The sequence below is a fragment of the Symphodus melops genome (genome assembly GCF_947650265.1).
Source record: "Symphodus melops genome assembly, chromosome: 15".
Classification (NCBI taxonomy): Eukaryota; Metazoa; Chordata; class Actinopteri; order Labriformes; family Labridae; genus Symphodus; species Symphodus melops.
This window is the reverse complement of record NC_136705.1, coordinates 19,431,730-19,456,728: the sequence shown is the minus strand read 5'-3', so window position 1 is coordinate 19,456,728 and position 24,999 is coordinate 19,431,730. Positions and strand designations below refer to the sequence as shown.

Genomic DNA, 24,999 nt, shown 5'->3' with positions numbered 1-24,999 from the left:
AGAGGATAGGCTACAGTTAATGTAAGTAACATGTTGGCATTGCTTTATAATTATAAACCCAGTCCGGATAATTCTAAAAAATTAACTTATCCACTGATAATGCTAATATATCAGCTTAATTAGTATGGTTAAGTAATATTTCTTCTTAGATGTAGCAACCTCTACCTATTTAAAATAACAAAAACAACTTAATAAAAAGAATAAATCAGAGAAGAAGGATTGAAAGGATTGTCAAAAATATTTATTTTGTTCAAACTTCACACTTACATAACAGGACCAACGTGTTGTAACAGATATATTTCTTCAGAGCATAATGCTTGATATAACATAAGACAAGCAACTTTTTTATTGCAAAATATAAATAAGAGCTTATATACAAAAACACTGTCGTAAGAGTTTAATCTATGCTTTTTCCTGCCATACATTTAAGTATCACGAGAGTACTCTCATAATATCACTGCACTATTGAGCAGCTACTAATCACAAAGTACTCAAGTTATTTCACAGCAATTAGCCATTTTTAAACGAGTAGTTTGGCATTCTCACTGTGGACGAGTTTACCTACCTATAGCTGTGCTTGTACAGTTAACATTCACTGCAATAATGTAACACGAGTTTGTGCTTAAATACAACTTCACTACAGCAAAATGTCAGTTAATGCACTTGTGGTCACATTCATGTAATTGGCACCAACTCCAACCCTACTTTCCTAAAACATTATTCAGAAATTTGAAAAGACAGATGCTACAATAGGACTGGAGGGAAATAGTATTTTCCTGAATAAGATGTAATGTTTTATCTGTGCCAACACATTATCCTCAGTCAAGGAGGAGGAACACCGAGCACAGAATGAGAACCAGACTGACCTTCACTGAAAGTCTACACCAGCAGCTAAAAATAAACCTGGGGTCAGAAACTGGTTCACAGTGATGACATGTTCTATATGGCAGACCAAATTCTCCAAAGGGCTTCAAGTTAATGTAGAAACTACAGCATAAAGATTATACTTTATCCATTCTGAGTTAAATAAACTGATACTTTCATAACTTTATCCATGATTTCACATCCTTGATGCAGAACACCGTGTAACACAAAACACTTCTTGTAAAACCTTCTAACTGTCAGTACTAGATAGTCCTTAAGTCCTGAATGCAGCATATGTGATCAAATATATCTCAACAGCAGGTAGTTATGTGTGGAACTTGTCTCTGTGGGCTCAGGCAGCAAATTAAAACTGGTTAAATGTATCAGAAGTCAGTCAATATACTGGGAAAGCCAGCGAAAACCGTCTCCATATCCTTGTCTCTTCAGCACGCTACACATGAAAACCTCCATTGGCCTCAAATTCAGCTCCTTCAGTGACACGTTGCCCTAGGAGGAAACAAAAATGTTAATTGTTCACCCTATCAAAACATTTAATTTTCACTTACAGCAGATACAAAGGTATGAACAGTAAAATTCTGTTTATTGTATTTTAAAAGCAGAGTGTATTTTTTTTCAATGAATCACTGTCACTTTTGCATCCTACTTTCTTCCACACAGTTCTTTTTTGCTTGTTTCTTGCAGAGACACAGCAGGCAGTTAACCAGATTTACACTAATGAAGAACATTTAGCATAAAGCAGGTATTGTGCCAAATGTTTCTAGACAGCATATTGCTCCCTACAGTGTCCGTATTTTATTCACAGTATGCTTGTCCTTGGCAGGCCAGATTTCTGTTTGTAATTCAAGAAACACACAGTTTTCAATTATCTGGAAGCAACAGTGGGTGAAAAAACATTTTTCTTCTCTTAGCTCTCTAAGAAAGAGCTTTAAGGTCAGGCCTTGGCACATTTGTGAATCTTATTTTTTGTTGTAATTCAGTGAAAATGTATTTAAGTAAAGAGAAAAACAATGTTTTTTTTTGTTTTTTTTACAATTTGACAACATACACATGAACGCAAAAGTGCTTAAATGTCTTTCTCACATTTTCACACTTACATGACTACATCACTATCTCACCGCCTCTCATCCAAACATCCAACATGCACGCACACATTAACACTCACACATACTTTACTTCACTCGATGAAGAATTGTTATTATTTTTTGTCTCTTTGAATTTAGGAATTTTAAATCAAGTCTCATCTCCTGGACTTTTCTGACACATCACATATTTTTAACTATAACTGTTTGATATCATTGGCTCTTTGACTGTCCATTGTCTCAATGTTCTGCTTGTCATCTCACAAATTCAGAAAAATATACATTGAGAACTATATCTGAAATGATGATATATTTTTAAATGTTAATCAATCTAACCATCTTTTATCATTACCTTTCCAGTTGTATGTCCATGAAGACCAAAAATTCCTCTGAGTGCATCTTCACTGATGGCCTCAGGGCGGTCTATCTTATTTCCCAGGATGAGAACTGGCACATTTGAGATGGTATCATCTGTTAGCAGGGCCTGCAAACAGCAAGTGTCGAATAGAAAGACCATACATTACATCAAACCATTAATCTGTGTTTAAATATACTGTAGGAACTTACATCAAGTTCAACTTTAGCCTCCGCTAGTCGCTCATGATCTGCACAGTCCACCATGTAGACGATACCGTTTATGGCTGGGAGGTAGTTCTTCCAGATCCTCCGTGCTGTGAGAGCAAAACTATCTCAATATTTTCTAAATAAAGTGCAGCTGAAAGTGATTCAAAGTTATATCTTTCTTATCTTACCTTGTGTGTGACCTCCAAGGTCAAATGTAGTGAAGGTCATTCCAGCTATGGACAATTCCTCGGATGCTGAAGACAGAGGACAGAAGCTTTAAGAAACAAGGCTGATTTGCTGAACTGAAAATGTGAAATCAGCGGTTTGTACTTGGATGTAGCGTTGGCACGTGCTGTCCAAGCCTGTCATCTCTGAGCATGTGCAGGAGCGTTGTCTTTCCAGCATTGTCCAGACCAAGGAACACTAGCTTGCCCGTCTTCTTGTACAGCCCTGATGATAAATAGAAAACCAGCAGATGATAATTCAATGAAACAAAAATTTCTACTTTTTTTTCTTGAATAAGAAGAGTAGCAGGAGATCAGCTGTAATTACAAAAAGTGTATTCTGTTCATCATCCTGAGGACTGCTGTTGACATTCTGTTTGTGTTGTAGAAGTATGGCAAAAAAAACATGTCAAATAAATGAAATTTAAAAAAATAATTCTAATAACTCTGAATAAGCGTTCTGATCAAGTGTACATTGAGAGGCTCTGTTTGAGTCATACTGATATCTACCTATTCAAATGCTGTGTTTTCTTCTCAGTGTTTTTTTGTGCTATGCATTTTCTCTGTACTTTCCTTTAACTCTTCAAAAAAAAGTACAGAAACAGTCATTCAGAATGGAATAATTGTTTTTTTTTTACTGTTTTCAAACCCTACTGCTTCAAAAAGTATCTTACTTTCAAAAAGAAACCTTCAGAAGTTTTCTGTCAGGCAGACTGTATGCATAAATGGTTAATTAGCTGTTACAGCTTTTTTTTGCTACATCTTGGTCTGTCATGTTTAGCATGTCTACCGGCTAATTGCCTCACTTGATATTCAAGTGAAATACTTTACCCAGTAGTTGCAAGACATTGCTGAAGCCGCGGTAGATCCAGTCGAATATAAATGACATTTCTCTTGTCAGCCTGTAACACAGATTATAATAAGTAGATAATTTACTTTGCCATATAAAGAAGAACGCCGCAAAAGACAGTTGATGAAGCTCTCAGTGATGAGGTTATGTTAAAGTTGATGTCAGTGAATAGCCATGCCTCTTCTCCAGTCTTGAGCATATAACACCACATAATAACTTCAAATCACATACTGTTAGAAAAGGACATGGTTGTGTTGCAGAATCATGCACTGAAGCTCATTGTGAATGGTTATTCCTGACCCTGGATTACTCTGCTGGTATGTGTAAGCTCCGTGTAATCACAGTAGATTTAAAGTAAGAAAGAAAAGAAGGCACACGAAGCAACAGGCAACATTCAGATATGAGTTTGTCTGGAGAACCGTCTCCACTGATCTTCCTCTGACTATTTTTATGACAGGTTGTGCCAAGGACACTTGATCTAGGCAGTCATACTTCCCTCTCTCAGTCCCTTACACACACACACACACACACACACACACACACACACACACACACACACACACACACAAACACCTGTCACTCTATATGGGACTTCATGTGCTTGTTGATGTGAGGCCTGAGTAGGCAAACCAAGGCTTCTGGAAATTACACAATTGTTGTTTACTTAATTCAACTGAGTAAATCTGTAAAAGTAAAAAACGCCCTTCATAAAGTATGTCATTTAATTAACTGGTCATCTAATACAATAACATAACATAAGAGGCATGTTGCACTGAGTCAAACCTAACAAATGTTATGCCATAAATAGCAGCAGGTTGTTATGCATATCTACAAATATTCATATTTAATACCTAAATAAATACATTAGACTCCTCAGAAAAGATCGTTTCAGTGATTTATTTCATCATTACTGGCACAGCTCGGCTAAACAAAGTAACTATAAGTAACGACCTCACCTGTCACAGCGTAAACAATGACGAATTAGTAAATAAAATAAGCGCTCAGAGAGGTCCAAACGTAACTCAGTGACGTCTGAAAAGTGTTTCAAATAGTAACAGACAATAATTAATATGAATGCAGTGACTGAAACAAAGTCAATGTTATAATTAATTCGGGTATTACCGTGGTCTGCCGATAAAATAAGCTGCCCTGCTGCTGGTTTTTGGTCCAAGCCTGTCCCGTCGACTGACGTGAAGCCCACAAGTTTGACAGTTAACCGGAACTACGTCACAGCGCGAAAGAGGGGGCGCGCGTGCAGTAACGCGTTTTAGTCTTTTCATTTAACTTTTAAGATTAACAAAACACAAAAAATGCTATCGAAATAGATCTCGCTATTAGTAACATTGAACACTTTCTAAAGTATTTCTATCAAATGTGTTTTTGACTGTTTGATATAACCATATTTTTGTGTTGTATATTTTTTCCTATTTACCTATTGTTTATATTTCTTACATGGATTTTTTTCTTCCTCTTTTTCTCCCTAATGCAATCTTTTAGATAAAAGTATTTCCCAAAGGGAATAAGTACTTGGTGTAAGATGAACTTCAATAAGTCCATTTATGATGAAGACTGAATGTCATTGTACATGTTTTGATCCAGTTGAGTTGATTTCACTCATAATTCTACATTTTCCGAAATTAAAACATTTTCTCTAATTGAGTGATGTGACAAAGCCTTGAATCAGATTTGCGTTTTTGTGATCAAATTCTGTCAATGACTCCATTGACAGAATGACCTGATAAACATCAAAATGATTCGTTAGGAAATGTATACGTCACCATATTAAAGAGCGAAAGACAGGAATGGTAACAGACAAGACACCAGGGGGCAGCCTTGTCACAATGACAGAAATGTAGACCATAGACAACTGTTGAAAGTATGAAGATAAAGTTCCTGACAGTTCACACAACACAAACAAATGTTTTCATTAAAACTTTAAGTCCTGGAAGCAACAGACAAATGTGTCAAGAATCAAGACCATTTTTATGCAATTATTTATTTTACAGTGCTGGAAAAGAAAGGGGCATATTACACATTGATAATAATTTAACTCAAGATCTTTTGAGGGAGTTCAGCATCTTATGCAGCACACCCTAATACATGTATGTTCTTTATGACAGAACATCAACAAGATCCTTGTTTAATAAGTAAAGCTCATTGGTCAAGACATGAGAACATCTGACTTATTTTATTTCGCTACAGAATCTAACCACTTTCTCTTTGTCTACAGGGAAACAGCCGACCCAAGCCTCACCATCCATGTCCCATCCCGTCACCCTATTGGTTCCTAGAGAAAGACCATCTATTCTAAGAATTCTTATAGTTGATGATCCTTTCACTCTGCTCCAAACCGCTCCACATTTATTTCTTCTCGTAGTAGAACCATTGATCTACTGCAAAAAGAAGAAAAAAAAACATTAAAATACAAACATGAACAGATTAACATCAGTTTTATGAAGTTCAGAGTATATTCAATAATCTGGACTTTCATTTTTACAGGAATATTTTTAGAAGCTCTACCTGATGTGGGCATAGGGTCTGCTTTTCCACAAGGACATGTCTAAAACAGAATGAAACTTTAGTTATGACATAGAATAATTATGGGGAAATTATGTCCAAACTCAAAATGTCAAAAAGTGTTTTTGCTGCAAAAAGGAATGACTGAAATCTTGCCTCATTGACAGCGGCCTTAGCCTCATCCACAGAGCAGCAGTACGGGCTGTCGCTCTCCGAGACACATGTGTTTTTGCTGTATTACGAGATAAGGTAGTCATTTTGAGTCAAAATGCCATCAATCCAAACAGTCTAGTTTGCACATTTCCAAAAACGGTATATTTAGATGTAGCCTTAAGAGAAAGAACAATGTTTACCAGATCAGAGCACCAGCACTGGTCTGCTGGGAAATGAGGGCTTTCCAGAGGTTGTTGGTGCTTTTGATTACTTCAATGGCAAAGTCCTAAAAAACGAGGAGGAAAACTTTTCAATTCAATTGAAAACATTTTAACATGACAGACAAGTGCAAATATTAAAAATAAAGAATCAGCAACATGTGTAGGTTCATACCTTGTCTTTGAACTCCTCGTTGAAAGCAAACCGGTTCTCTGGTTTCCCATCTGGCACCTTGTACCTCTTGAACCAGTCCACTGTGGCCTCCAGGTAACCAGGTTTCAGGCGCCGAACATCATTGATGTCTTATAACAGATAAAAACATGAAGGAAAACAAGTTCAGTGACAAAAACCTCAGACAGGGGGGGGGGGGCTGTTACAACATAAATCCAGGTGCTTACTGTTCAAATCTTTGGCTTCAGGGTCCTCTACGTTGATTGCAATCACTTTCCAATCAGTCTCACCCTCATCGATCATGGCCAGGATCCCGAGCACTTTCACTTTGATTACCTCCCCACGGGAACACACCTACAAGGGACATTTCAGCAGACAGTTCATTTCTGTTATCATAAGCAGCATCATACTGGACTTTAGTTTCTCATTTAGGTTGTACAGGAAGACGGGCAAACAGTGTTGTACCTTACTGCCGATTTCACAAACATCGATGGGGTCGTTGTCGCCACAGCAGCCAGTGTCTCCGTCTTTGTGTGCAGGATCTTCCCATGTCTGAAATATCACCAAAAGGACATGCTAGAAGAATCCAGTAAATCCATATGCCTTTGTCTATTACCAAAAGCTCTGCAGGATTTGTCTTACACCATCAGAGATTTAACAGGTGTCATTCAAACAAAAAGCGTACCTGAGGAATGGCTCCATAGTTCCATATGTAACCTTTATGTGGGAAAACGTTGGCAACATATCGCAGTTTCTCTTTCTTCACATCTTGCTTGATTGGGTTCAAGAGATCTTTTGTAGCAATCTGGAGATAAATGATACCATTGTTGTTACATGTACATGATCAACACATATTTTTTAAAATAAAATGTGTGTTGCTCTGTAGCAAAGGGAACTGTTCAAATTGAAATAAAATGATTTGTATGACTCAATCCATTTTTTTTGTTTTTTTTTGTTTAAGTTTGAAAGTCTAGAAATTGTTATTCATAGTATTCGATCTTGAGCAAATGTCAGCTTACAGATTTCATGTCCTCTTCATTAAATTATTCACAACCTGTTGGATAAACTGATCCCCACTGTGGCCCCACTAAAAGTGCATCTTTGACTTGGTTTATCTGAGTTCATAATTTTATGTATCTCCACTCTCATGATAGGAATGACTCTCCCTGGGGTCAACACACATGAACCCAAGTGGCAGAGAGTACAATAGGCAAAAGAGAACAATAAGGACGAGTATTACAGACGTTATACCTCCATCTTTGCATTTGTCCATCTTGGCACTTCAACCACCATGTGAAAGATGTTCTGCAAGAGACAAGAATTAGCAACAATTACCTCAAACTAACAACTGGAGTTGACAATTTAAAGAAACATGGTGACATAATGTGCAAAATCCTGGATTCTGCTTTAGTCAAACCCCGTCCACAAAAAGGATGAATTGTTTCATAGAGATAAGATTATAGATGATCTTCTGCAATCACAGGCGATGTTGACACAGCACAGAGAAAATAAAGAGTAAAGGCCGTTGCCTTTTGCAAACAGACTGTGACGTTTCCATTTTGGTAAGCATGACTTCAAACAGTTACACGTCTGTGATCGATAAAACTGTAGTTTAAGTAACCTCTGTATCCATGGCAGCACTGCAGGTGTTATGCAGTGGGTACATTTACAGGGTACACGTATATTTACTGGGGTAAAGGTGACGGGTGCTATCTCACCTTGCTCTCGTCAGCATAGATTGGTATGTCGTGGAATGGTGAGATGTACTTTCCTTCAGCATTTTCTGTAACACAGTCAGGTTAAACAGGTCACGACTATGGCAGAAAGATAAAGTGTCATATCACATGTCTGCAAGTCTATTAGAAATGTTGTATCCAGAGGGATACGCATTGTGTCATCATGTCTGGTGGATTGCCAAGAGAGCAAACACGTTTTCATAATGGCTGCATTTGATTTCAGGGTTAAGTTGTGCAAATTAAGAAAGAAATGTGCAAAGTATTTTAGCAGATGGTAGAAAAGGGAAGTCTGTGACAATGAACCTTACAGAGCAGAGCCTGAACCATTCATAAACTTCTGCTTTGCTTGACACAGCAGCAAATGCTTAAAATCACTACTACTACTTTACCAAAACTGTCAGCCAAAGAGAATTTGTACAATGAAGCAGAGAGAGAGACAGCATGCTATTCATACTCTGTTGACATGCTGAGCTTGTATAATTATTGCCTGTCTTTTATATGAGGAGCCATGTCATTAATTGCCTTAGTTATGTAAGCTTTAATGATTCATCTTTAATGGTCTACCTTTAGTGTTGACATTCAGGGACTTTGAACATTTTACTGTATTTCCTGTCACTTGAATTCACTCTAAATGACTTTAGAGTTTTAGTTTTTTTATATTTCAAAAAACATCCAAGTGTGACCCTGAACTATGAGAGAGCTACCTGAAGTGATGATTTAGGATTTTAAAAAAAGAGAAAAAGAGAGAGATGTCCAAAGGCTTAATACGTCAATGTTTGATCCATTAGTATGAATGGAGTTCTGCCAGTCTGTGTTCTTCACATATTATAAAAAGAGGGCGTAGTCCAAACGACAACAAGCTTTTATTGTTTTATGATCGGTGACGTGTCCAGGTCCCTTGAAAGATTTCCCCACATAAGGAACTTCCTTCATCAAAGGTCAGGAAAGCGTGATGGTGTTATGTCGACAATAGTAGATATTTTATGTCAGAAATCCAATCATCCCTCTCTACGATCTTCAGTACTCAGTGCGCTAAATCAAAACCTGCAAAACTGGTTGACCCAAGTATACATAGTTCACACAGAACATTTGCCATTGCCCGGATAAGAAGCGATTTGAATGCAATTTACAGATTCAATAACACAAGTGCGAAATCTGCTACTGATTCAATGAAACGACCCAAAAAGAATGAATGAATAAGTGACACGTGGGAAGTTGCAGCTGGCCTGTCTATGCGGTCTGAGTGGTTTTAAGGAAAGCCTGAAAAGAAGCTTCGTTCTGTAGACTTTGTACTTACTGAAGAACAGGCGGTAGCTCAGGGAATTTGGGTTCCCCCTTTCTTCCACTGTGTAGCTCATGTTTAGATGAAAGTTTGTGTTGCTTTTTAGCTCTGGGATGGAGGATGGCGGCGGAAGAAGCCACTGCTGTAATACTAACGACAGAAAGGGCACAACGCATGCGCATTTGTCTGATGCGTTTAGGGCGGTCGGAATTATGACGAGTAAAGCTCGACATTCAAGTGCGAGTGGAGCCTGTAGAAAACAAATGTGAAAGGTACCCTTGTACACTTAGCTGCTACCTAACTGACTGAACTACTTTATGGACGACTAAAAGTGCCAAAATAAAATACACAAATATATATTAAAATCACTAAATGTGTCATCAATTATTTAATATTGGAAATAAATCCACAAATAAAAAAAGTATAATTATTTAATTAAATGCATGTTATTAAATAATCATTTAAATGTGTCATTATTTAAAATTGGTAATGAATAAATAATTTATAAAACGTGATTAATTAATTAAAAGTTCAATGAATTATTTAAAATATTGATTAATTTTACGTAAAACCCAATTTATTTAATCATTTCCTGGATCCTACACCAACAGTGCATCATGAAATAATTGTATCTTTCCTGCAGCCTGTCAAAGTTTCTAACATCTGATTAGTGATGGTTACTCAAAAGAGCATTTTCTTTTTTTTAGGTCATGCTGCTTTTGGACAGGGAGTGATGCGGTACTTTCTGACAACAAGAATATCCAAACTCCAGTTTGGATTCAGAATGAATCTTGGTAAATGTGCTTCTATTCTGGTTAATGTCATGATTTTTAAAAGTGAATTGTCTGATTTTTGTCCCTGTTCTGTTGAATCTTACAGGAGGAGTGGGCCAAACTCTGCTATTTGAAGGCAAGTCTGACCATCTCGTTCCAGCTGCATCAGAGGTGCTTTTTGAGAGTAACCTCTTCCGGGTTGCAGGAAGGATGAAAGCCCATTCCTTTTTGCATGATGGCCCCCATGTGACAGGAATAAGTCCTGCTGTTATTCCTTTTCTAAATCAAACCAAGTAGATTTGGTGACTTGAATGTATGATGTAAGATGAAACATTTTAAACATTAATACAAAAAGTTATTTTTGTTCTGTGTAACATGATTTGGTCTTGTTATTTGTGTATTATGTATTTTTAGAGTTAAGATTTTTCTTTTTGTAGTTCTTATTCTTCATTGGCGTTGCTTGTTTCTTGTGTGTGCAAACATATCGTCAATATCTTGGTCAGAGAGCGGGAATAACTCAAACATTTTCAATAAAGTCCTCTGCTGCCAAGTGTGTTTGTTTGTTTGTTTATTTTTTATTTGGGCACTTTTAGTCCTCCATACCACTTGCTGTACTGTGCTAAAATAAATAAACTTGCCTCTCCTATAACTGAAACTTTTACACCTTTACTTCTCTAAATTTCACAAAGAAAAACGTACAGTTTCTTTCATTACAATTGTTTGACAGTATTATTGCTCACTTACATTCTTTCCTGGAACAAAATATAATCATGTTTGACAACGGATAAAGATGGAAAGGCCAAACATAATGAATTAATGTACCATGTGGCCTCAGTACATTAACATAACCTAATTTCATAGTTGTGTCTGTAATTTATGTTTTGTTTTATGCAATTTTCAAGAAGGGGGGCTACGAGACACTTGGAAAACACTAAAGATCATATAAAACAGGAAAAAGCTGAATATGGGACCTTTAATGGGCAGCTTTTCTGCTAAATTAGGAGCCAGAACAATTCGTGAGCCCTCAGGGACCCCCTACTGGTCTAGGGCCCCAAGCAGTTGCTTGCCTTGCCTTGACAAGTAGCGCCTCTGCATGCAGCAGCAGAGTGAGAAGCTCTGCGAGCAGTTTTAGTATCCCTTTGGCGATTGTGTGGTGATATTTTCTTGTTTCTGCAGTGCCCATCCTGCAGCCTGTGTACCTACTGATAGGACCCTGCAAAGGGAGAAATGTAAAATAGGCTACTTTAGGAGCTATATTGTCAAGTCAACTTTGCTATATAGTGTATGGTTCATGCTCTTTTTTCGATGAGGAAAGCCAGAAAAATGAAACATCCTGAATGTTGTTGGTTTTTTTAAAGTTAATAGTATAAAAAATAAGGCTGTGGGCATGCTGATACACAATAGGCTGTTCGTGGATCCACGGGACGTCACTTCCCGTCGCAGCAGGTCGTGCTTCCTGCCTTTGCGAGGGAGGGGACGGTGCTGACGGCTGGGAGGACGAAGGCGAGACAAGAAAGCTTTAGGGAAAGCCATAAGAGAGAGAGAGAGAGGGGAACGGCCCGGGTTTCCACCGTCCGTCGGGATCTAAAACACCCCCATTATCTGTATCTGCTGAATCTGTCACCCACTCAGCGCGGAACATGTCTGCCGTTCGTCAGCTGAGCGAGAGCAGGGCCATCCCGACCACCAGGACGGTGTTGATCAACGACACAACGCAGCTACCTCATGACTATTGTACCACCCCCGGAGGCACTTTATTTTCTACCACTCCCGGAGGTAAGGAGATATACCTCTAATTTATAAATGGGAGTATATTTAGACGCCTGCGCTCTTGCCTAACCCTTACTGCTCATCATTTCACCGGCCATGGCCGCCTTGTCATTCTGATCAAAACAAAAACAAAGCTAAGCCCCGCCCACAATGTCAGGCTGCAGTTTGATTGGCTTATTTACGGCGCAGAGATTTTGATACCTATTAGGATATCTGATTATATATGGATATATATATATAAAAAATTAGGAGCCAGAACAATTCGTGAAATGTATGAGTGTATATATATATATATATATATATATATATATATATAGTGTGTGTGTGTGTAATATTGCATACACCAGATTTGTATCTACCTTTTGTTTGGGTCATTGTTAAAAAAATGAGATATACAATCAACCAAGGACGGATACTGCACACAGATGTCTGCATGTGATGTCAACACTGTGTTGCTGACTTGCATGAAAGCCTATCTGTAAAATTAATGTGTGTTTAAAGTGAGGATGTTCGCTGCTTTTTTATCAATGTGTATTTTTGTTTGTACGATGTTAGAAAATGCTGAAAAATACAAAATATTCAGTTTTCAATGTCATAAAACAGGAATAAATAAAGTACAACTGTAGAGAAGCCTTTCTTAAATCATTTTATGATTTTTCAATGAATTAATTGAATCATTATTGTGTTCATACTGTCAGGTTAAATGTAAAATGTATGGAGATATATATTATTACTAGTGAGTCCAATATCTAAACAACTCCAATTTAATATGTTGTTGGAGAAAAGTGAAGATTTTCTTTTCATCCCATTGTGGTGAACATGTTATCTCAGTCTTTTTATATCCAACTGAGTCCTTTGACACAGACCTCCAGAATTATGTATAAATAACGATTTAATTATGATGATGAAGAGATCTCTTCTCTTACACAAAACATCAAGGATGGACTTATTATCATAATATATGTAAACAATGTCTGTTGTTAGATGTTAGTGTATTTTGTAGCAAACAGAATACACAGTGCATCTCCCATCCTGTCTCATCCCGACACTGATTATTGCAAACTAAAAGTTTGCTTGTTTCTGGAGGTATACAACCTCATTCAGGTTGTCAAAAGTGTTTAATTTAAGATGATTTGCAGCAAAAGAGGAGTGGCTTTAATCCAGGTCTGTAATTAAACTCGCAAACATATAGCACACACAACTACAGTAACAATAACTTAACACACGGGCTGTTGCAGGAACCCGGATCATCTATGACCGTAAGTTCTTGCTGGACAGGCGTAATTCTCCCATCGCCCAGACTCCCCCTGCTCACCTGCCAGTCATCCCCGGGGTGACCAGCCAACATGTCCTGAGCGAGAACCGGAAGAACGAAGCCAACAACCACATTAACAACCGTGATGGCAAGCCAGCAACTGGTAAGAATTAAAAAAAGAGGGAAGAAGTAATTCATTTTTTTTTAATCAAGTGTTTTATATTCTGTTGTTGTACAGTAGTTTGATCAATTGATTTGAAGTTCACCTTTGTAATAACTTCTTCGATCTCTGCTTTTCTTTTGTTTTGAAGGTGATGATTCCCAGTTTGAAATGGACATCTAACTGACTGGAACGTCACCAGCAGAAGAAAAATGACCTGGCATCACACGTGCCAGAGGCTTGGCTTGTAGAAACCAATGTTGTGAGCCCTCATGGCAGCCATCTTCTTTAGCTCTCTGTCTCGCTGCTGGATGTAATGTGTGTGTGTGTGTGTAAACTATGGAATTCAGTACATCATACATACAGGTCAAACTCTGCGTGGCTAACCCCTGGAAGCTAGGTTTCTTTCTATTGGTTTCAATGCTTATAAATCACTACCACACAGCTCGGGAGTTGGCCTGAACATTAGTAACCCAGACAAATTGTCCAATTAGTAGATTGCAGTGCTCATGCCGCTTTCTGCAAGTCCAGATGATAAACAGAGCGCACTGTACATCCAATAATATCCCATAATAATTAAGGGAGAATGTGCAGTCATTTAAGGAACTGGCCTTAGAATAAGTCAAAAGCTTTGATATTCATCACAGTCTTAGTTTTGAAGACCCTTGTGAGCATGTTACTTGTAAGTGATTCAATTTTTTTTTTTACATACTTGAAAAGCTCCACAATCTGATATAGGTTGTTTGGTTTGTTTGGTTTCTTGTGATGGTCTATAAAGGGATGCTGTATTGTGTTGTGAACTAAAAAGGGGAAGTTGTTGTACCATTCCGAGATGTAAGAATCCTTTACCAACACAATTTTCAGTTTTCAGGGGTAGACTTTTGTTTTTAGCCAACTTTAGGCTACAGTTCTGGTTGCTTTGTAATAATCAAAAGATTGTACTGTATTTCCCAAAACATGATAAGCTCAGTGTAAATCTGGCAAAAGCTAAGTTAGTGTTTCAGTTAAAGAAATACTTTTCAGCATAGTGTAACGGATATGACCTTGTATCTTTTTAATCCTTTCTCTCCTGCTAGGAAGAGTTTGTACGCTTTTGTTCAGATTTGAGGGTTACTTTTTTGTTTTGGTAGGAGATTTGTTTTCATAATTCCAACATAAATTCAATTAAAACTTTGCCACCAGGTGTTTTTAAATATTCAGTGCATTTAGAATAATGTGGAAATGATGCTCATTTTGTGGGTGAACTGAAATGATTCAGATGTTTTATATGCATTTTATTTTTTAATACAGTTTTTAGTATTGAGGGTTTTGGTTTGGGTACAAGCACTGTCAAGCCTTTGAATTTATTTTACACAGTGTATCTCCCGTCCTGTCTCATCCAGGCGGGACTTTATCCTGACAGACAGACTTTATCCTTTTTAGCTCATGTGACGTGTCTGCCCATGCCTTACTTCACATCAATGCAGTATAAGACTAGGTTCTTTGTCGTCAAATTTGTACTTTCCAACAGATTTTTATTTTTTCACTGTAACATTGGACAGGCAACATTGTAATCAGCAATTGAACAAACCATTTTTTTTAACCTGATGAATTTCTTCAGAAAGCAGCTGTGAAGTTTGAAAGTATGATGACGTACATCTAATGTTTTGATTTTTCAGTTCAAGTGTGGCCACATGTTCCTGCAATCCCAACAATATGTTGGGAGTTTTTTACACCAAAATGATAGTCCCGTCTGCTAATTATACTTATATACACAGTTCTGACCTGGGCAAAAAAAAAATCAAGAATTTCCTGTTTTTCAGTTGTATTGCTGGACCCAGTGAATGGCTGAAATGATGTCTATCAAAGATTTTCTTTTTCCTTTTTGGCTCTGTCATCCATTCATGGCCATGTTTGCTGACCAACACTTTGAGGGATTGTTTTGAACCCATTTTGCATTGCAAATTTTAAAGCGGCAAAACTCTTTGTATCTGGCATCAGAATTCAGAATTTCAAATCTGTTTGGTTTGACAGTGAGGGCTTAACATTGTTTGCTGAAAGAGATTTGAAATAAAAAAATACTGTTACTTTATTTTAAATAACTTTATTTCAAATGAAACTGCAATGCCACTGGACATTGTTGCTGCAAGATCAATAAAGTTCTGTAACAAATACAATGAGGTGTATTTTTTAAGTCTTTGTTTAAAGGATTTTCTTTAAATTCACAATTACAAAAAAATAAAACAGGACTGGAACAATAAAATCTCTCCCGTGTGTTCAACATATTTTGCAAATTGACAATGCCAATTGATTGTTAATTTTATTGATTGCAAAAAGTAGTTTCCAAATCAAGTGTTGTAAGGCACTGGCTCAATTCCTTGATTGTGGACACAACCCAAAGTTAGGGCACATTAAATTGGCAAGCATCCTAGATTAAATTGTTTTTGATCAAAATATTGCAAACTGACACTTTGATAACATTACCATGAAATATTTCACCTGTTGCAATTATTTTTCACATGCTGCTAAATATATGTCACCTGCTGCTATAGCTATCAGGATGTTGCAGGGCTGACATCTTGTGGACTACAAGAGACTGCAAGGTAGTTTTTTTTCATCATGTCAGAGTATCCCTAAGAGTGTAATTATTATAGTCGATTTTTTTTATCCTAAATAGTTTTACTGTTAACATTTACAAGGTGTTTGATAGATACTGCATTAATTCTGTCTACATGTTTATAATATCGGTTACCTTAGATATTCAACAATTATATGTTGGTATCGAAATAAGGCACGTTTTCTGTTTAAAACAAAATATAAATATCTATAGTTTACTAGCTTTATATATATATAATTTACTCAAAAAATAAAAATAAAAATCTTAGTCCGGGAAAACACTTCGTTATATATTTTACATCAGGCAAGACGAGCGCGCGCCCACTGAATTTTCTACAGGCATTAATCCGGGCACGTGCGGGTCCTTCCTCCTTTTCTACGTCCCTGAGCGAGGCCGGCGTCAAGATGGTGAGTGTGGAGACAAAAAAATATCAATAAAATCCGTTCATCATCGAAGCCATCCTTTCGCATATACACATTTCATGGCCATCGAGTGTTTGTATATGTATGTTTCACATTAAGATTATAATATGGATGTGCAACTTCCATCTGAGAGGAAATAAAACGACAACTTCCAGATGCTAAGATTCCCTCACTGGTGTCCACCAGGACATGAAATGCACTCAATTTACCTGATGAAATGTGCCTTGTGTAAGAGCCACTCTTGGTTTAAATTCCCCCTTATAAACCTAAGTGCTTGTTTTTTAATACTTCTATTGACTCACTGGCATTATTACGTGTAAGGTTTTTATATTGTTCGTGTTTAGCTCCTAGCAGCTAATGTTAGCAAATACGATAGGGCCGTCATTTATAGTCAACAAGCATGTTCAATTACAGATGTATTGCTTAGCCTTGTCTGTCAGAAAACATGTTGTATAGTCTACATAAGCATGGTCGTTTCTAATTTAAAACAGTTTTTATGTGCAGAGAAGCTGAGATAAACTTGACATAAGTTAGCAGTAGCATCAAACTGCAGGGGTGAATGTTTTCCTGTTGGCGTTTGTAATGATAAAAAGGTACAGATTAATGACTAAATATGATTTTAAATGTGTTTGAGCATTTCAATCTTCTCCACAGAATGACACAGTGACAGTCAGGACACGCAAGTTCATGACGAACAGGCTGCTTCAGAGGAAGCAAATGGTGAGCTCTCTACCTTTCTCATGCTCATTCTGTTTATCCCTTCAGATGATTTACTTAAAACCAACATTCACGCTTTCATCTTCTCTCTTTTGTAGGTCGTCGATGTCCTGCATCCTGGCAAGGCCACAGTCCCCAAGACTGAAATCAGGGAAAAACTTGCCAAGATGTACAAGACCACCCCCGATGTCGTGTTCGTGTTTGGCTTCAGGACTCAGTTTGGTGGCGGCAAGACAACCGGCTTCGCCATGGTCTACGATTCCTTAGACTACGCTAAGAAGAACGAGCCCAAGCACAGACTGGCCAGGGTGAGTCTGAATGTTGTAATCAGCCTGCTCACAAACGTGCAACAATATTGTACAAGGATTTAGCTTTGTTTCATTTATTGTTCAAATGTAAGAGTGTTAAGCTACTGAGACGTCTTAGTTTTTTTTTTGTTTAATGTGACGCTTTCGAGCAAAGATTTCAGCGGTTGTAGAACTGAGTTTCTGGGCAGTGGGCTACCCACGTGATCGATGAACATTTTCCTGCCAGAATAAAAGGTTGGGTTAAAGGTTAAACTAAAAGGTGTAAAGTTTTGAAATGTGTGATACAACTCACAGTTTCATAATGCTCCAGGCTACGCATTTGGAGATGGTTATGTGACATCTTCAGGAATGGGATTTTTGAGTAATTTTATAAAGATGCCTCAAACATAATTCAGGCAATGTAATTTTATTTGTTTACATACAAGTCTATTCCGTATTAGTCGAGACTTAAGGATGTTTATGCTCACGGGCCGCCTGTACAAGGTCGTGGTGTGATTGTGAAAGTGTTCAGTAGGTTACGATTGGCAGATTATTTTGTGTTGAAATAAACCACTTGTTTGTGTTCCTCAGCACGGTCTCTACGAGAAGAAGAAGTCCTCAAGAAAACAGCGCAAGGAACGCAAGAACAGAATGAAGAAAGTACGAGGCATCAAGAAGGCCAGTGTGGGCGCTGCTGGCAAAAAGGTAATGTGACCACTGTCTGCACTCGTTGCAACTTCAATTTTCCCTGAACACATTTCTTGCATCTTTGACCTGTATAGAAACTTAAAAAGAGTAAAATAAATGTGTACATAGAATTAATTGAAGCAATGGGAGTAGGAAAGTAAGCAAAGGCCCAGTTTGACTTCATGTTCTTGATTTTCATTGCACAAATACTGTTTTCCTACCCTGCTTGTCTTTGTTTTTCACGTCTCTTTTACTGTTTCAATTTCCTTTGTCATCTTTATCGTATCAAATGTTCTTCGGGAACTGTAGAAGGTAAATGTTGTTCCTGAGTAGACTAACTGCAGTGTGCAGATAACCAGGGAGTCATAGATGCTCTCTAACTCCTCCCTTTACATCCTCACCTGACCTCTTGAGTAAAAAAAGAAAAAAAAAGTGTGTATGTTCCCTCTGGATGTACTTGATGCATCCATGATGCATTGGATGAGACTTTGACCCACTGGTTTACACCCACACTAGAGATCCCCTCTTTAATACTACTCACTGCTACTTTGCTTTACTTGCTTGAACTGAGTAATAGTGATGTTTTTGGGTCAGTTTGAAAGTATTCATTCAACAATTCAGAGCTAATCAGGGAACTCTGCTGGTGTAGATTTTGGTTAACTAAAGCCCTGATTACTCCTCTGAGAGACTTTAGCCTCAGCTCACCCGGAATAGACCTGAATGTTCCAACCCTGCTGGAATGACGGATGCCATTCATGAAAGAACTAACTAGCGCCTATAACACTACTTTGAGTTTAAATAAATACACTATCCAGCAGTCTGAAGAGGTTTAATTGACCTTGTTCTTAGTTCACTTTCTCCTAATCAATTCAGAGAGCTCGTCTATTCCACTCTTAACTTTTCAAGATATTAATGATTTTTGTTTCATCTTTTGTTCCTGAATTTGCTTCCCATGGATTTCTTTTGCAGAAATGAGGTGTCAGTGTGCAGGTATAGCAGCAGAAAAAGCATGGTGTGCCATTCGTGTTGCACATCAACATCTGATAGATCTAATCTGTGCTGTGCATGTCACACCTTACTGTCCCCCCTACAGTGACCCCCGCCCCTTTTCCCGTTTCGTGTTAAACTTCAAGCTTTCCAGTTTTCCCTCTTCCTCTGTCCTTTGAACAACTCTTCCTGCTAAAATAGACGTCCTTTAGTCTTTGCCCACTCCAGCTTACATTTAAACAGAAGAGTGCTTTGAAAATACCTCAGACCTCTAGTTTCTAGAAGCAGTTTGGATACAGCATGTGGATTTTGTGTGTTGTGTGGGCAGCTGAACTAAAAGCCTGCCAATGTGTGAATTTCATATTGAAATTTGTTAATAAAATAATTTAACCTGTGTCATGAATGTTGTTGGGGTTTTACAACAAAACTTCAAACTGATGATGTTGGGGTTAACATTGTCCACCCCAATATTCTGTCTCTAATCTTTGTCTTAATTGAGTCTTGAAGTTGGTAAACATTTTGTCTGCTGTCCTTTCTGTTTGAAGGTACTTTTGTTTTTCTAACTTATTCTTCTCTTGTCTCCGTACAGTGAGCAGTGACAGCCTGGAAGGGTCTTCGTGCTCAAGATGTTCTTGTATATTGTCATCAAATAAAGTTTGGAAAAAAGTGGAAACAAGTCTTTCTCCCTTGGATTTCTTTATTTAACCGAACATGTTCTGATTCTTTTCATGACGTTTAGTTTTGAGGGAAACTCGTAATTTAAAAAAAAACTGAATTGATTGTCGTGATGTCTTTGGCCACTTAATACCGCTGTTTTGGGGCACAAGACTGGTGCTCCCAGCCTCCCTGTAAACACTGTTTGGGGTTGATGTCCTATTGCTGTAGAACCATTAACTGAGGCTTATTGACATCTGTCAGTATGTTTACACACGGTTAAAGTCAACATGTACACTTAGTCGGACTGAAATCGTATGTGGTTGATTTTCTTAAAAGTTGTCTGCATCTGGACATCACTCGAAGGATTGTAGTTAAATTAAAGCATGCACAGAGTTGTAAAGCAGTTTGTGGGAAGGCGACCAGTGTGAATCCTGCTAACATGTTGGTGGTTTCAAGCGCTTCAAATAATCAGATCACTAATTATTTTGGACTCCATGTTTTAGTCAAACATTTCAAAAACCTCATCCTATGTTAGAAGTGACATGCAGGGTTTGTTTAATAACATTACTTCTTTTACCCAGCTGTTCACTTTAACTTCACTTTTCTTAATGATCTGGATGTAAAGATGAGAATAACAATGATCGTGTTGTGCCGGCGGCGCAGTATGTCTGACAAAATGTCTTACTTGCAAATATCGAAAGAAATGGGATGTAGGAAGATTGTATTAAACTTGCAGTTGAGTAAAAGAGCTAAAGTGACTATCGATATGGAGGTCATTGATTGAAATAAGACCCTTATCTGACCACCTATAAGGAAAGGTCAGGCAGGTTTTGTTTGGTCTTGATTTGTTTCAGAATTTTCTCACAGTTACGCAACACAAAGTCACCTTTGAGTTTCTTCATTGGGAGATCAAATTTACTAATTAGTGAGGCAGGTAGAGATCCACCAGTAAGATAATGAAAATGATACGCTTCTATCTTAGGCCAACAAGGATTTTGATCGTTACTACCATCGTTCTGAAGCCAAAACACCCAGGCCCTAGCATTTGAGGCCCAATAATAATGTTTCATAACATAACCGAAACCACCTTCTGATATGGGCTTTTGGAGGTGCGTTATTGAAATGCGATGAGTCTTGTCGGCCCAGATGAAGGGGATAAGAATAGAATCAACTAATTTAAAAAAGGATGCTGTAAGATAAGTAGGAATATTTTGGAAAAGATATAAGAGTAGTATTACCATTTTAACTATATAAACTCGTCCGATCAGAGATATTGGCAGCAATTTCCATTTGTCAATCATGACTTTGACTTTATCTATCAATTCAGAGTAATTTAATTTGAAGAGGAGGTTTGGATTCTTGGGTATGGTAATTCCCAAATATTCAAAGTGCTCAGTCGTGACCCTGAAGGGCAAATTTTGCAGGTAGGCGACGTTTAAACCATTGGAAAGAGGCATAAGCACAGATTTCTCCCAGTTTATGGTGAACCCGGAAAACCGACCAAATTCCTTAATTGTGTCCAGAAGTGGCGATATAGACTTTGTGAGTCAAGTGAGATCACTGCAGAGCATGGAGGTCTTTCCCTGGCGTACATGATATTCATGAGTATTTGAAAATGCGTACCTATCTGGAATAAATCCTGTCTGGTCACTGTGGATCAGGGTGCCTATATATTTATTTAAACGGTTAGCCAATACCTTAGCCACAATCTTTTGCTCGCTGTTCAAAAAGCTTAGAGGATGATAAAAGGACATTTTTTTGCCCATGTCTCCCTTTCTTGAGTAGGAGACAATAACAATGATCTTTTTACCTTGAGTATTTGTAAAATGTGCAGTGCATTCATAACTGTTATAACCAAAATGGCCACACGAGGGCTCCCTTCAACAGAGAAACAAAACTGGTAGCACAGCTCAACTGAAGCTTTTATTCCGAGGTTTACCTGTTGGGGGAAGTGTTGTTGGGGTTTTTTTTTTAAAACCTGTGATTCATCCCTGTTGCAAAGACCCTGACAGCTTAACTCCACAGCACAGATATACAATCATTGTCCACTTAGGCGATTTGGAACCAAATAGATGCTCTCTTTGCAGTGTGACCTTTTAAAAATAATTTGCATAGAAATACCCTGAGAGAGTGTAAATGAAGTGATTAAAATGCCAGGGAATGGCCTGTCCTCGGGGCAGCCGCCATGAGCTCCTCTTAATGTTTCCTATCCTTTAATGGATACGAACATTTCCTCATGACAGGGTTTCAGGAGCTATAGAGTCAGAGGCTTCTTTTATTCAGTTCTTCTGGATTCAGAGAAATAAAACTGTTGATTTTCCTTTAATGAAGCTGTTCAGAAAAGCAAAATGGCAGTGGGGAAACAGTATATGGCAATGCTATAAAAAGCATCCAAAAGAAAACAATCTTATCTTTAATGCACAGAATAAAACTTTCAACCTCCACTGTCTGCCTCTTCTTGCAGTAACACCCTCCAAAGGGCATTACTTAAATTGAAGGCACTATTGTCTTTTTCCAGCAACAGCCTATTAAGGACAATACACATTCATATAACATCTTTGTCTTAACTTACAATTTCATGCGTTGTCGTGCCCCCTCGAAAGTTTTTGAATGTAGGCCAGACACTTCTCCTCAGTGGCCACACCACCGGGAAAAAGGGAAAAACAGTAGTAGCTTGGAGGCACTTCCATTGACACATTTTGAGATGTGGGCTCTTCTTACCCAGTAGAAAAGCCTATATTTATACCCAGCATCCCATGTGGGCTTTTCTTCAATCGATGCCAAGATTAAACACTTGACAGTTTATCAAGATAATGTGGACTCCCACAAACACAACAGAGAATCAGAGTTACTGTATCAAAACCCAATTGATTCAGTGAACTGTTGCAAAGGTGAATATATTAAAAGAAAATCCATTTTTATGCTGAGTATAGGAACGTCTGACATGTCGGCACCCAATTAATTTGACTTTGTTTTTCCCTTCAACAGAACCAGAAAACCCACTTTGACCCAGAAAAGAGCTGGCAGATTCATTTATCTCAGCAAAAGAGTGTGTTAGTGCCACGGCAGAGTGTGAGAGTGGGTGGGTGACTGTTGCTGAGGTGTGGAGGGAAAGAAAGTGCCAGTGACAGGAAAAGAAAAGGCAGTGGGTTCTCTCACGGCTTGGTGGTGCTCTACTGGTGTGTGGTTGTAGGAGGTTTGACATAAGTGGAGCTTTCAACCCAGGGACTGGTAACAGATGGTGTTGGGAAATTAAGCTCCTCTCTCTGCGTCCATGTCGGTCCGTCCCAGGAGTCTCTCTCTCTCTCTCTCTCTCTCTCTCTCTGCAGCGTCTCTTTTTCAACGTCCCTCACTCATTCTTCTTGCTCCGGTTTCTTATCATCTGGCCCCCTCTCTTTTGTTTCAAGTGAAATCAGTTTCCTCCTGTGTTTTTGTGAAAACAGGAAATGCTTATGACATCTGTGTGATAGGTAACAGGAGGATGTAAGAAGCAGGATACTATTTAGATTCGAAAGGATGAAATCGTTGAAGACAACAAAAAAAAGATGGGTTGGTATTGTGAATGTTCCTACATAAGCGGCTGTGAAAGGCGTGACTTTTACCAGTGATGTTTCCATTATAAGAATCTAAAAAGAGGATGTCTGGGAGAGAGAGAGAAGCAAAAATGACATAAAAGTTAATAATTCAGTTTTTTTTAAGTCATCCAATGAAATAATCAAGTTTATCAAGCAAATAGTTAAAGCATGTTGTACCTAATTGGTCTGACAATTAAGTACTGCAGAGAATTGTGATGCACCTTTATACCTTAAACTGACCTCTACACTTTAACTAGCTACAGTGTCCGCTTCAGGCTATGATACCAAGGCCCTCTATAGACCACTATACTACCAAATAACAGCTCTGGCCTTAGGGCAGGAAGGACTTCTGTAATCAGAATATTTCTCTGCCAGCTTATACAAAAAAGGTGTTTTTGCAGTGATAGATGGTCAAGAGGAACACATGTTTACACCCTCACAACAGGTGCCGTTATAATGGCTCTGTCACTCTCCATGTAGAGATCTGCAGAGACTGAAATGGACAGAATTTCTGGTGACTCACTTTGTGTGTTTGTGCCAGGAGATGTGAAAATCTGCAATAGATGTCAAAGACAATGTTCTGGCAGTTCTCGAGTCTTACTCGTGTGTATACCAGTGCATTTATGTGTAATAATGTGGTTCCAAGCTGGACATTATTTAGTGTTGTGTATTTTTGTCTTTGCTGTTCTTTCAAATGTAGGTGTCTAATAAAGCTTGCTCATGTTTATTTTGGAGCCATCCGCTTCAAACTGTATATTCACTATGACGCTGTGATCATTTCTGCAAGGGGCAACTTAGTGCTGTAAAGTGTGGCCGAGCGTTTGAGGATGCCATGCATCTTAATGAGGTATGTGTCTCTTGTTGGCCTCAGCAGGGGAATCATCACAGCTCATTTTGCAGTCCTGCAGTGTCCTATCAGCTTTGGCAGCCTGCACTAAGTTCACTCCATCTGCCAGTTGCTAGGTACTGATATATAAAATGATCTGTGCCTCTGTAGCCCCTGAGCACCAGGGAAGTGATTTGCTTTTGAGGACAAACTGTGTTTCCTGAATCCTAATTATCCTTTTTGCATCACGAGTCTGACGTGATTTTGTCATTTATCCCTCTCTGGATGCAGCAGGAGGGGAAAAAAAGAAACACAAAAGCAGCAGGGACTGCAGCAAACCACATCTGCCAAAACAGACAGAGCTCCTTTAGATATACTGTAAAGTCTCTGAAATTCAACAATTGTATTTTCCATCAGTCCATTTTCGCAGGTTCAGGGAGAGGTGGAATAAAATGATACCCGCGGTCTAATTCTGGCAGTCAAAATGGTGCGCACACACGTGGAAAATCACTTCTCTGTTTCAATCATGTGAGGTGTATTGAAACCATTCTGTGGCCCTTTTCTCAAAATGTGAACACGCTGTCTGAGGCTCAGGACATCGGACTGG

General features: G+C 38.3%; 4 protein-coding genes across 6 annotated transcripts; 2 read left to right on the top strand and 2 right to left on the bottom strand.

The window, feature by feature from the left end:
- Positions 1–219: 219 nt before the first annotated feature.
- sar1ab (secretion associated, Ras related GTPase 1Ab) lies at positions 220–4,831 on the bottom strand. Of its 2 annotated transcripts, XM_079363044.1 has the most exons (8): positions 4,725–4,819; positions 4,559–4,634; positions 3,584–3,654; positions 2,859–2,978; positions 2,717–2,782; positions 2,532–2,635; positions 2,317–2,448; positions 220–1,371 (listed from the first exon to the last, which is right to left on the bottom strand). In XM_079363044.1, exons 3-8 carry the CDS (start codon positions 3,639–3,641, stop codon positions 1,255–1,257), a joined length of 597 nt encoding a protein of 198 aa, XP_079219170.1. In that variant the 5' UTR covers positions 3,642–3,654; positions 4,559–4,634; positions 4,725–4,819; the 3' UTR covers positions 220–1,254. The 2 variants fall into 2 exon arrangements, with proteins under 2 accessions (XP_079219170.1, XP_079219169.1); XM_079363043.1 differs by lacking the exon at positions 4,559–4,634 and having other exon boundaries at positions 4,725–4,831.
- Positions 4,832–5,579: 748 nt separating this feature from the next.
- Positions 5,580–9,882, bottom strand: ppa1b (inorganic pyrophosphatase 1b). Its single transcript, XM_079362653.1, has 11 exons — positions 9,696–9,882; positions 8,381–8,445; positions 7,914–7,967; positions 7,348–7,467; positions 7,128–7,214; positions 6,890–7,016; positions 6,666–6,793; positions 6,473–6,558; positions 6,276–6,351; positions 6,123–6,162; positions 5,580–5,995 (listed from the first exon to the last, which is right to left on the bottom strand). The coding sequence occupies exons 1-11, from the start codon at positions 9,754–9,756 to the stop codon at positions 5,964–5,966; spliced, it is 876 nt and encodes a 291-aa protein (XP_079218779.1). The 5' UTR covers positions 9,757–9,882; the 3' UTR covers positions 5,580–5,963.
- A 1,999-nt stretch (positions 9,883–11,881) lies between these two features.
- On the top strand, positions 11,882–15,794 carry eif4ebp2 (eukaryotic translation initiation factor 4E binding protein 2). Its single transcript, XM_079362914.1, has 3 exons — positions 11,882–12,229; positions 13,462–13,641; positions 13,790–15,794. The coding sequence occupies exons 1-3, from the start codon at positions 12,094–12,096 to the stop codon at positions 13,819–13,821; spliced, it is 348 nt and encodes a 115-aa protein (XP_079219040.1). The 5' UTR covers positions 11,882–12,093; the 3' UTR covers positions 13,822–15,794.
- A 749-nt stretch (positions 15,795–16,543) lies between these two features.
- On the top strand, positions 16,544–20,010 carry rps24 (ribosomal protein S24). Of its 2 annotated transcripts, XM_079362726.1 has the most exons (6): positions 16,544–16,641; positions 17,311–17,376; positions 17,472–17,681; positions 18,252–18,365; positions 19,317–19,337; positions 19,924–20,010. In XM_079362726.1, the coding sequence occupies exons 1-5, from the start codon at positions 16,639–16,641 to the stop codon at positions 19,320–19,322; spliced, it is 399 nt and encodes a 132-aa protein (XP_079218852.1). In that variant the 5' UTR covers positions 16,544–16,638; the 3' UTR covers positions 19,323–19,337; positions 19,924–20,010. The 2 variants fall into 2 exon arrangements, with proteins under 2 accessions (XP_079218852.1, XP_079218853.1); XM_079362727.1 differs by lacking the exon at positions 19,317–19,337 and having other exon boundaries at positions 16,545–16,641.
- The last annotated feature ends 4,989 nt before the right edge of the window (positions 20,011–24,999 follow it).